Genomic DNA, 12,770 nt, shown 5'->3' with positions numbered 1-12,770 from the left:
CGGGCGCTAAATGCCTGCCTTCGTAATTGTTATCGATCAGTTGCTTGTGCAGGTCTGTGGTCAGGGATGTCTGTAAAAGCTTATTTTGCCTGAAGAGAGCCTGTATGTGATACTGTATTAAAGAAACCTGTTTTATTGTGCTTTTAACTTTCCTGAAACTGGGAGAGTAGTGGAATAATACTTGGAAAACATAAAAAACAATAAGTTCAGAACTCTAAATCGATGATACTTCTATTCTGTTTCAACCTCATTTCAAATGTGTGGTGGTAACAGACTAATACGGTTCACAAAACATGGCCTAATCAAAATATATTGGAGGATACAAAAGAAAAGAGCTCGATGAAGTCTTTATTTCTCTCTTTTGTGGAATGAGATTGCTGTTCATTGCAAGTAGTAATCTCTCAGATAAACATGTTTTTCTGCTGTGTGACTCTACAGCTTATAAAAAATATGCTTTAACAGTGCCGTACGCTTTCAATATATATTTCTTGGGCTTGGTAAACACTGTCCATTGTTTGGAGCAAGCAAAAATGTTCCACAAACCAAAAATGTTAAAATCAATACACGTTTCTCATTGAGCATAACAGAGCATACCATTGGCCTGAATGAAGAGAGCTTGGCAGGAGAACAGAGCTGAACAGAGTTGTCAAGATGTTAAAAATATAATGAAGGAACTACAGGGCTATTTCCCCAACAAAATAACTGCTCCGAGTTTGTAAGAGCCTTGAAGTATAACAAACAGCCTGGAATGAAAATCCTGCGTGAAAGCAGGACAGCCACGACCTCTTTGTGCTGTCCTGGGGAATTTCAGCAGAACATTGCTGTATTCAGCAATGTGCAAAAGTAAAACTTCACTCACAGCAGCTCTTGGCTTCCCTAATTGCCAGGTGAATGAGGATTTGGGAGCTTAGGCTGGTGCCTGTGGCTGCCTAGAGTCTGCTGAAATACAGTAGTTTCATGACACCCCCCCCCAGTTCTAATTAAAATTTTTAAATATGGTGGGTTGATAGTACTTGTTTAAATACTTGAGCTCCATGCTAACAAGTGATCCTTTCTGTATGGAGCTGGGTTTGCCTGCTGAGTTCAGCGGTTTGAAGTTCTTGGCAGTAGCTGTGAGTAACTGTCACTGGTTAAGGTGATACCAAAAAGGGAGACAAGGGTGTAGAAACGCTTTGTTTTTCTCTTCTGCTCTGGTTTGAGCTGTGCAACAAAAACAAGCTTGACAAATATTCTGAGGCTGCAGACTTTGAGTCCTAGATAAGCGTGTTTGAATTCCGGCAGAGTGAATCTGATCTTGAGAAACCCCCTGTCCAAGTACTTTGCTGTTTTATACACGCTGTTTGAAAGGACTGGCATCTGCAGCAGGGTTTGTCCATGCTGTGCGTCTGTTTGTTCCCAGTATTTGCATCTGATGACTGGCTCTTACCCTGATGTAAGTAAGTGAAGTGATGTTATGTGCTCAGTGTATTTATTTTTATATGTACTGGTGAAATTACTCAGCTGCCAAAGTGTTTGTGCCATGTGATGGAAGTATGCCCCCCGCTTGGGTGAAGTGCTGCTGTTCCTCACCTAATGGCAACCTGTCCTGTTGTACAACAGGTAGATGATCAAAACCCTGTCAGCTTGGCCACGTACTACAGTAACTGTGCATCTGGTGGCAAGGGGCAGCTTGCTTTCCAGTCCTGTGATGGAGGAGAAGGCTTTTGCACAGCATATTCCCCTGAGCCAGTGGCACACAGGGACACAGCCTTTTCAGCCCTGATTTGCATCAGTGATAGGAGGTTGGTTTTCATGGAGAAAGGCCTGAATGACAAAGAGAGGGAGGTGTTGCACGTCTCTAGCTGTGTTTGTTCAGCAGTCCCCTCACCTGGCTGTTGGCAGCTTTTGTCTGGACTCAATACAATTGCAAAAATGATGCTGACAGGTTTTTTTCCTCCTGTCCTTCCTTCTATCTCCTTGTAAAGCAAAAATATCCCAGCAGAGCAGTCACACAGGTGAGATGGGAAGGCTGAAGAACAGCACCAGTGTCCAGGAGCCAGGGATTTTTGTCTGTTCTTCCTATACCTTCTGTGTTTTTCTAGCTCACGGTACATGAAGTGAGCGAGACCATACCTGGACTGAAGTGGTTGTGTTTGTCTGGCCTCCTTTTTTAAAGTTGTGGAGCAATATAACTTTTTTAAGCCCAAACACCCACATTTACTTGTTTACTTACTGGTTGTTCTCCCAGGCCTCTGCCCCACAGCTGTAGGGAGAGGAGAACTGGGACTGTGCAAAACACACCAGTCTCACTTCAGCAAGGCGAACGCAGCGCATCTGCTTTGTTTGCTCACATGGCTTTCTCACTGCCTTGCACTTGCACATGCCCATGCCACTGAGCTTTGCTTTGAGCTCTCAGTTCAAAAGGACCTAAAATTCTTGTCAGAGCTGCCAAATGTCACCTGCTTTCGTTTGAAATCATGCAAAACATCAAGGTTCACTCATTTCAGTCAAAATCAAGTCTAGGCTTGGTCAGAAAAGGCTTGACCTGAGGTTGAAGCCATGAAATTCAGTCACTGTTTCAGCAACCAGCTGGAGCTGCCTCGGGAATGCTGGGAGCATTCATAGCCCTGGGAGCTTGTGACAGATTCAGGTTTTTCCACTGAAGCTGTGTGGAAAGGCAGGTCTGACTCTTGTCCTCTGTACCCCAACAAAAGACACATCCCTGTTGGCCTGAGCAGCCCTGGGTCAGAGCTGACATGCTGCTGTTGCAGCTCAGAGCATCATTCAGAACAGCGTAAAATCTGAAGAGGTTTCTCGCAGGGAGGATGAGTTGGGCCAAAGCAATACCTGGGGATGTTTTAGCAGTTTTCTTCTCATTCCTCTGCATAGGCTCAGGGAGGTGGTTCTTTGGACCCAGAGGTCGGAAGTTCGAAGAAGTAGGCAAAGTGCATCCCAGAGGCACTGCAAACAGTGGTTTGTGCTTTTTATGGGCTCTTTAAATCCTCTTGCTAGCAAATTGTGTATTCATGAACTGTACTCGTTCCTAGCTAGAACATGCATTTCACAAGGTCTGTATCATCCGTACCTGGAAGCTACCAGACTAACCTTAACTATAGCATTTTTATCTGCATACATTGAAACTGCTGTCTGATAGGAAGTCTGCGTCGTTTCCCTTCTCTTTGAGGCGGATTGCCATCTGGTAATGCTAACTAGAAGATAAGTTTTGCTTTTCAGCTATGATCTGTTCGCAGCAGGTTCCACATCATAACAGGATCTCGGTAAATGGGTGTTACACCTGCATTTGAAAAATGTCAGCAACTAGCTGTGCTGTATTTTTCTTTTTTTATTGCCATTACAAGTAACTTCAGACCACCAGCTTCTTTGTACCCAACATTGTGTACAAATGCATGCCTGATGGTGGGAGGAATGCTGGCCCAGGAGGGATGCAGATAACTTCCCAGATTCATGTGGTGTCCAGAGAGGAGCAGAAAAAGCAGTGGAATTGGAAAGCCTTTGAGCTGTTTTTTTCAGTGAGACCAAGACGATGGGGTGCTGGCATTAGATTTGTTAATCTTTGTGGCACAAATCAGTTTCCAAACAAGTCAGAGAACAAAGCATAGGAGAAACTTCTATGTGACAACCCACAGCATCTTGGAAAACTGAGTTCAGTGGCATTCTGGAAAGATGTACTTGGCGAGACCGTTCAGTTTTGTTTTGATGACTTGAACGATGGAATAGAGAGAGTACACGTGTTAAATTGCTGGGATGCTCTGAGCTACAGACACGTTAGAGAACCAGATGTGCAGTTGCAGATAATCTTGACAGGTTGAAAAAGTAGTCCCCAAAATAGGGGTGTGAGTCTAATAAAAGCAGTATGAGGTACTGCATTTAAGCGAATCAGCCGCATGATACAGGATGTGGCATAGTGGGGCAGGCAGTAGTTCTGGAAAAGCCTTGTTGAGAGTGAATTGAAAATGTTACACTATTAGAAGGAAAGAAAATGTCGTGCAGGGCCATATAAGTAGTAGTGTTATCTGCAGGATGTGGAAAAAAACCTTTGAACCTGCACAGCACTGGTGAGTGTTTAGCTGGAGTTCAGTGCCCTGTGCATGCACACGTGTCAGCAGGGATGCAGGCTGACTGGGGGAGCAGCCTGATGAAAGCCTTGGAGACTGTGCTCATGAAGTTGAAAGAGCGTAGATTGCATAGTCGAGAGCAGAGAGGCTTGAGGAACGGGGATGTGATGCAGCCTTTAAGTATGGGCTGTTTCTCAAAGAGGGAGGGAATAATTCCTGTTCAGACCCTCTGGCGTAAGACAGGTTCTAGGCTTTAGTTGCAGGAGGAGCAAAACTACAGATGAGAATCAGGAAGAGCTTTATAGCTGCTGGGAGAGCGTTGTGCTGGAATCCCATGTCTGGGAAATACACGAGTAATAGGTACAAAGAAAGCAGTTGAAGCCGATCCGTGTAGGCCTAAGGGTGATGTGGTCAATTCTCTACATCCTTCTAGACCTGCTTTTTAGATTCATTGTAGGAGGGCTGACAGCCTTCCATGAGAACACATTCGAAGAGTGCTTTGTACATAATTACACTTTAAAACCTCTCTGTAAAAGTGAGCTTCTACAACACTGCGAGAAGAGCATTGGTATGAAGCAGAAGTTGTCTGATGTACTGTGCCAGGGTCAGCGTTCAAGGGAGACTGCCAGGTTGTGCTTCTCACTGACTCAGTTGGCAGCATTACTTTTAACATTTCACTGGTCTGTAGAAAGGAATTGCAGATAAGGTGTGTGCAGAGCTAGGCTCTGAACTGTAACGAGTGACAGTTTGCCTGCACAAACACGTATCTGAGATGTAACACTCGCTAAGAATCAAGCTGACTTGTCGGCTCCAGCCTGCTTTGTTTACCCAGTTGAAAACATGCTATTTCCCTACTACTTGATGTTGTTGCCCAGGGGAAGGTGTTTGCTTCTGCAGTGAGATGGACAGCTGCCTCCTTCCCTCCTTCCAGCACAACTCTCTGCCCGTGTGGAAAGAGGAGCGTGGTGCAGCGCTGGAGATGGCAGGATGGACCACAGCAGCCAGCCAGCGTGCCAGTTGCTCAGCCCAGGAGCAAATTGCTTAGCGACCACAAAGCATTTGAGTTGGGGTGGTGGATGGACAGTGTTGCCAAACCCTGGTGATTTGCTTTCCCAGAAGGGTAACTTGGAGCTGCAAGTCCCTGTAGGGTGTGCGAAGGACTTGAAGCTTGGACGTTCCCAGATACCAAACCTGCGTCCCAGTATCCCTCTTTCTCAGAAAGCAGATGGCAGTAGGGGTATACTTGGAGCATGTGTTCTCGGTACGTGTTCTTAGCTGTGCTGCATGGACACAGGCATGAAGCCCAGAGCTTCCCCCTTTCTTCCTCCCACTGCTGCATGACAATTCGCGCCTTATGGGCAGTTCTGCAGGCTGGTTTCTGCCTTCCCTCCAGGTGTGGGGGCAGACACCATAGTGGCTGAGGTTGTACTGCGTATGTGAAAGCCGTGCAAGGTTCTGGCAGAAGTGAGGATCCCCAGCCTCTGTGTGCGTGTGCTGAGTGGGATGGAAAGCAGAAAGCTTTCATGCCTCAGCACTGGAGCGACAGGCACTGACTAAGCAGGGCCAGCACATCTCTGAATGTGCCTCCCCACTGAGTTCGTCTTGGCGGGGTGAAAATCTGCTGCTTCATGCAGGGAGAAGTTATGTAGACAAGCTGTGTTTTGGTGCCTGGTTTTGTGCAAAACGTGGAAATCCTTTCCTGCCTGGTCTCTTTTCATTCTTTTTCCTGTCAGTCATTGCACATGTCATCAGTGTCTGTGGAAAAGACAGAATAGTCTGGGCACAAGCCTACTGCAGCCTCCAGTGTGTGAAAAGCTTAAAGATTTTCACATGAGAACTGCTGGTGATTGACAGGACACAGTGTAGTCACTAAAACCAGAAATGTGTCTGCTCTGGAACCCCTCACTGGTGTCCAGGATTAAAGATACCATAACAAATTGCATTAGTGGTGCAAGAGCAGGCCTTGGGTTTGTGTTGGAAGACTTGTTTCTGCAGCGCAGCTCAGCTCGCTTCAGCAGCCAGTGAGAAGACAATTCATGCACCATGCTTAGGGTGGGTTTGTCCAGCCTGGTACAGTACCCAGTGTACTCTGATTTGCATCCCTGCACGATAGGATGCAGATGAAAAGGTGCAGCCCAGCAGACTCCAAACAGCCAGGGGTAACACAGGTTTTTCTACTGGATTTAGGTATGCTGCCATCAGTGCTGCACTAGAAACAGCTGGCTTTGCTGCACTGCAAGCTGCTGTCATGTTAGCTAGTGTCAGATGCCAGCCACTTAGAGTATGCGCCATCACAGCATGACTTAAGTTGGCAACACAGTCAATCACATGCCAGCAGCCTACTGTAAGGGTGGGGGAGTGTGTGGGAAGAAAAGGGGGAGCAGATACTCTTATAAAATCTTTTAATGATTTATTTTTAATATCTGTTTTTCAAGCCTTGGGAAGTACAGGCCATATGCTTTTCCCTCCTGGCTGTAGTTGGCAAAGAAGCTGATGAATATGGTCCTTCAGAGTCCTTCCATTTTGTGAGGAGCCAGAAAATACAGAAAAAAATAGGCCAGCAGCAGAGTCTGTTGATGGGTGGTGATTCCCTGGCTGCAGGCTCATGTGCCACCTGGGACAGGGTGGGAGTGCACCTTCCCTGAAGTCAATACTCATGCTAAATTAACAGCAACAAACTCCTCTAGTTACAGCAGGGTGGCTGTGCTGGTCTCAGCAGGCTGCTTGCTGACACAGGTCAGTCCCTGAGCAATATGCCCCTTCCTGACACATGCAGCGACCCACTCCAGATGTTAGGATGGTGCTTCTTGGTGTAATGCTCAGCTTGAAAATTGTCTTAGCAGGTGCCTGCATGGGGCATTGGCACTGTCCTGTGCCCTGTGTGGAGCATTTGATGTGCTGGAGCCGCAGCAGCAAAATCGCTGCAGCAAAACTGCTCCTTCTAGCATAAAGATGCTCACCTGACACTGAGGGGCCTGGCTCCTGTTGTGTTTTCTCATATTGCATTCCTAGGCCACACAGGTATAAAATGGAGTTGTCCTTATTTGTCCCCAACCCAGTATCCACACAGCAGATTTGCTACCAGTTCCCTGTTGTTTTCCCTGCTGTGTTGCAGCTGATACTGAGAAGTGAATAATGGCAGTTCCTTTGTCCTTCTGGCAGCTTTTGTAGAGCTGAAATTGGTTTAGAAGAGTGTATGTGTTGCTGAGAAGTACTGAGGACTGTGGATGTTCTGGTGTAGAAGAAGGGATCATCCCTACCAGTGTTGGAGTTCAGAGGGTACTAGAGTTGTCCACCACTTTAGAGCGAGACATCTTGAAAGTTGTTTCGTAGCTGGATGTCTAAACTGGAAACATTTTGTGTCCGTTATCTTACCAGTTCCTAAAATTCATTGTCTGAGGGATAAAGTACCTACTGGTGTTGGAGATTCAGCTGTGGCTTCTAACCCATCTGGGTGAAATGGAGTGGTCGATGATGCTCATGATCAAAATGATGGTGAGGAGGAGCTAGATAAAAGGTGTGGTTTTGAATCATAGTGCAGTGGTGACTCAGTCTTCCCAGAGCCCTAAAAGTCCTGACTGACAGCTGTGCTGCTCTTCACAGCCTCTGCACTCCAGCAGTGTCTGCGCAGCTCTCGGTTCCTTGCAAATACATGTCCTCCTTGAAACCAGTAGCACTCTGTGGGCACTGTTTTCTGCTCACAGCTCTGTCTGCAGCATCAGGGCCTTGGGCTGTATTTTTTTCTTTTTTGTTGGTAATAAAAACACTGTTTGTAGAACCCCCTGTTGGAATTAAACAAACTATTTTGAGAGAGAAGTAGAACAAAGCTTCACACTAAGCTGGGGTGGGTGGTATCAATGACATGCAAAATTTCAGTTGGAATAGCGAAGTCCTTTTCAAGTTGAAGAAGGCCCCATAAGTAGCATTTACAAAAAATAGTACCCCTTTTTTCAACTCCTCCGTTCTTGCAGCATAGAAACAATCTATTCCAAATGGGGTAGAAATTAGCATTTTCCCAACCCAAAGCATTTGTGCCAAGTTTCAGCCAGGAAGAGTTTCTGAGGCTGATGTGTAAGCTCTTGAAGGCTGGAGCTTAGAATAGAGCAGCTGCCTGGCCATCGACAACCTGCTGCTCTGCAGGGCCTGCTCCTGCGCTGCGCAGCTTCCGTGGGGCTGCTCAGGTTGCCGCAGAACCTGTGAAGGCGGGATGCTGCGGATATACTCGGAGTCTGGATGTGGGACTCAGTGTGAAGAGCTGTGGAGGGAGCTGGTCCTGTGCAGCTATAAAGATGCCATGAGAAGGATGACCCAAGCCTACCTTGTACTGATTAGTCTTCTTCTGGAGAATTAATCCAGTTATTTACCTTGTAGTAGTGCTGGGTTGTCTGAGCACCAGCCAGCTGCCTGGTGCCATTTTACCCTCACTTTACCCAGATGTAAGAAAATGTTTGGTGATGAAGATTCATGTCCTTGGGGCCTGTGAACACAGCTGGGGAGCTGGGGCTGGTAGATGGCTGAGAAGCATTAAAAAGCCTCTTTCTTCTTAGGAGCCACTGGGCTCATCTAGGAGCAGGGCAAAAGGTTTCATACTGCAAAGGCACGTTGCTGAAGTTTGGGGGGAGGGGGTTCCTGTCCCAGTGGGTTTAGCCCATCACTTCTTGCATTTAATTATTTTCCTCTAAAATAGAACGGGAAGCTGGGAGGTTTTTTAACTCTGATCTCCTTGGAGCAGATAAGAGGGGAGCCTGTTTCTCATGATACTCCATCATCCAGCCTCTTTCACGCAGCAGTCACACTCTGCAGCCCTCTCCTGAAGCTATTATCCCCACCCGGAAGGGAGGCTGAGGAAAGCACACCTAAAGCTTGCAAGTCTCAGGCCGCCGTACAGTGACCTACCCCTCTCCCAGCATGCTAAGGAGCCTGATTGGGGCTTCAAAACCAGCCTGTGTAGCAGGTCACGGTGTTGGCTTTGAGTAGTGGTACTCGGACTGTCTAGTGATTCTGCCTGTATGTCTGTACAAGTCTTAGAAATCCCTGGGGAAGCATCCTGGATGCAGCATGGGCCCATCGCAGGGCATTTCCACCAGTCTGAGCAGTGGCTGCAGTGGTGTGTGGCGAGCGTGCCCTGTGGACCTGGTCATGGGGTTATAGTTCTACGTCTGCGCTCCTGCTCGCAGAGCAGGTATGTGGGGTCGCCTGGTGTTCCCCTTTTTGAAAGCAAACTTAATTATATTGAGGCTGAGAACTCGGTGTCCAGCCCCTGACGGGAGAGCCTGGGACAGGCTGCGTAATGGATGGTCCTGCTCCTCTGCTGGCTGCAGGAGCAACCATTAGCTGTCACGTAAGAGCTCTGTGAGCCCCAGACCTGGCCTTGTTTCAGTAGGTTCTGAATAGCTCCGAAGAACTACTTCCTAAAAAAAATTCACCATATTTGCATATGTTTCATATAAAACTGAAGCATAAAATTACAAAAAACACGTTTCCTGTATTCTGTATGCCTGTTTCCTGAGGAGGGAATGCACAGAGAAACCCTCTCTTTTTCAAGAATTTTTTAATCTTAATGACTAAGTTTGTTACTGGTTTTCTGTGTTTAGTGGAGTATTGGTATTTATCTTCCTAAGTCTACTTGCAAACATGGTTACAGCAAGGCACAGTTTTTATAGATGTTTTTTAAAAGGATTCTCTCAGTTGATTTGAAGTGATCTGTAACATTAGTGATCCTTTGTTTTTTGGGAGCCACTGGCTTCCCTGGTGCTTATGTTATGTAGGGGAGGGGGGGTGTGTGTGTGTGTGCAGGAGGAATCACAGAATCATGTTGTTTGGAAGAGACCTTTAAGATCAAGTCCATCTGTTAACCCATCCCCGTCAGGTCACCACTACACCATGTCCACCTCTTTTAAATCCCTCCAGGGTTGGTGACTCCACCACTGCCCTGGGCAGCCTGTTCCAGTGCTTCAGAGGAGTGATGCAGCATACTGTGGCTGTTGAAAAATGAAAGTGTGAAGTGGGGGGAGGGTGTTGCAGTTCTTCCTCCTGTGACTACCATTCTCGGCATCTCAGGGTACACGTATGTTGAAGATCAGAGGTGCTGCTTTACAGAGCTGTTGTCTTAATGTTTTACCCAGCACAGCTGGGGAGGTGGTAGAGACTGTTTTATTTCTTGCCCGTTTAATTAGTGGCCTGGTGTTGGGACAGAGACAAAAAACAACCTACTCAAGAAAATGGGGAATTTCTGTTGTTTCTGGAACTGTTGCCACTAGCTTCTGAAAATGTTGGTATTTGTTAGGTTGTTTTTTTGTTTGGTTTTTTTTTTTTTACAACAAACATTTTAACATCAGGAAGCCTAACTTTCGGGTTTGGCTTGATAGTATTTGGTTAGTGTTACTTCAGGAAAAGTCACGTTGCTCTTCAGTATTGCACTGCAATAGAAAAAGCAGAAAGAGGCACAGTAGCTACCAAACGGCCTCCGCCTAGATGATTGTGTTGTTACAGTAACCCAAACAATCCTTAATTAAATTTCTCTGGCTGCCTTGAGTGTTATGTTCACTAAAATGCTGTTGCATTATGTTTTTTAGGGCCGGTGTACTCGAGAGAACTGCAAATATCTCCACCCTCCCCCGCACTTAAAAACACAACTTGAAATAAATGGACGCAACAACCTGATCCAGCAGAAGACAGCTGCAGCCATGTTTGCTCAGCAAATGCAGTTCATGCTACCAGGCGCGCAACTACAGCCCATTGTAAGTGACAGCAATGAATCGGGTTCACGCTGCTCCGCATTTCTTTCCTGTTTGCTCACAGAGGCCCAAGCCCTGTGCTTGAGCTCAGGCGGTTGTCCAAGCTGAACGGAGTTGGGCAGCATCTCCTAGAGGGATGTCTGATGCATCTTCCTGCAAGCTGCACGTCTCCTTTCCCCTGATAACTAAGGAGCTGTGAGATTCAGGGCATCAAGTGGAGGGGTCTTACCACCAGATGGGTATTTGACAAGTTAATTCATGTATATCCCAGAAGTCCCGAGTGGCTCCGTTCCAGAGGATCCTATTTTGGATAGCTGTTCTACGCTGGGGATGCTGGAGTTCTTCCATGCTGTGGCAAGAGGCTAGCTGAGCCCCCTGGACTAGATTCACTGTGCTGGTGGACTAAAATCAAGAAAATTAATCCTACCAAGACTTCAATACTTTGTATCTGGGAGTGAGACCTATTTCTCTGCAGTTGTCCCAGCAGAGAGCTGTGCTAATGTCACAGCCCTGTCACTTGCTTTTCACAGTAATGCTGTTTTATACTAACAGCAGCAATATTTGCTTCTTTCAGGTAGGGAGGGGAAGCCCCTGGGATATGGGTGTTTGCAGAGCAGGTAGTTCAGGGAAGCCTTCACTGCCCATCCCTGCTTTTGCCTGTCAGTTAAAACGGGTTTTCTGGCTGGAGAACCCTGTTACACCAGAGTTTGTGTCTGCTGGTTGGTGAATCTGGGAGGGAGTAGCATTTGTCAGCTGAGATTGAGTCTGTTGCTATGTATATTTTAAGAAATGCCAGAGGTCTTGAAGCAGCTCTTCAGTGCTGACATAAATAAACTGTACATTTTTAACAGAGAGCTTAACTAGGAGTTCTCCATTTAAAGCTGAGGCTGAATATTTTTCCTGGGGCAATGTGCACTTGATGTGCAGTTGTTGGGTAAGGTTCCTTGTGCTGTGCCATGCAGGAGAGTCTGGCTGGGTCCCTAGGACTCCAGTCTGAAGGTGTACAAGTCTGTGAACCAGCCTGTACTTGGCTTTCTGGAGTCCCACCTACAGCACCTGGCTTCTCAGCCCAAATGGGGCTTCAGACTCAGCATCTGTCACCCCGGCTTTGAAAAGTCAGATGTTTCTGGTTTATTCTCACAAGAGAGTAGTGAAGGGTTCTTTTTTGTTGGATGTGGTTATGCTGTTTGGTGTAAGATAGAGCTGTGTTTCAGTGGGAAAAGCTGGACAGTGTCCCTTCATGATGATCATCTGCCACCATACCAGGGCATTCCCCTCGTCTGGCTTGTTCCTCCTGTTATGTGAAGGCTTTTCCACATTTGCCCTTGATCTGGTCATCCTGTGTGTGGTAGCAGCTTTATTTTCACCCCGCTGTGTAAGCTAGGAAAATGCTGTTTATTCTTACCATTTCGAGGAAATGGAAAAGTGAGGCAGAAGAGTAAATGGGCTCCAGAAAGTCTTTAGTTGCTCTACACCTTGAGCTCTACATCTGCTGTAATCTTCACACCTCTTTTTGTGGAGTTCAAAAGTCCATGCACATCAGAAGAAAATCCTGAACTTCCACTAAATGGAAGCACTGGTTTCCCAGCCCTGTGCCAAAAGCAAACCTTTCCTGTTTGGGATTTTCCTCTTAGGGGATTCGGTGGACGCTCTTTGGCTGGCTATTCAAAACGTCTTTGGGATTTCCTCTTTGGAAAGTTCCCATCTTCCCATTTTCCAGTCTTGCAGGTCAGGTTCACTCCTGCAATTTCAATTCTGCCTTTCAAATTGCCTCTGAGACTGAGTCTGTCACTTTGTCTGGTTAGTGCTCTCATTTCAGAGGTAACCTTATCTGATGAGAAAGGTCCCTGGTTTCTAAATTGTGCCATGAGGGAGACATGGTCTAAGAAGAAAAATAAAAATCTGTTCTGCAATGACTGCTCCCTTCCTGCTTTCCCACACTTTGCTCAGAGTAAATGAGCCCTTGGTCTAATTCCTG

The 12,770-nt window shown here is 46.6% G+C and overlaps 1 protein-coding gene across 5 annotated transcripts in view; it reads left to right on the top strand.

The window, feature by feature from the left end:
* Positions 1-12,770, top strand: part of LOC104501204 (muscleblind-like protein 3) — a 55,883-nt gene that overhangs the window by 17,596 nt on the left and 25,517 nt on the right. For all 5 annotated transcript variants that reach the window (XM_010144975.1, XM_010144974.1, XM_010144977.1 and 2 more), the window contains exon 2: positions 10,631-10,795. In XM_010144975.1, coding sequence (XP_010143277.1) covers positions 10,631-10,795 — 165 coding nt within the window. The remainder of the gene's footprint in view (positions 1-10,630; positions 10,796-12,770) is intronic.

This window comes from Buceros rhinoceros, unplaced genomic scaffold (genome assembly GCF_000710305.1).
Source record: "Buceros rhinoceros silvestris isolate BGI_N320 unplaced genomic scaffold, ASM71030v1 scaffold12521, whole genome shotgun sequence".
Classification (NCBI taxonomy): Eukaryota; Metazoa; Chordata; class Aves; order Bucerotiformes; family Bucerotidae; genus Buceros; species Buceros rhinoceros.
This window is presented reverse-complemented; position numbering and strand designations above follow the sequence as displayed.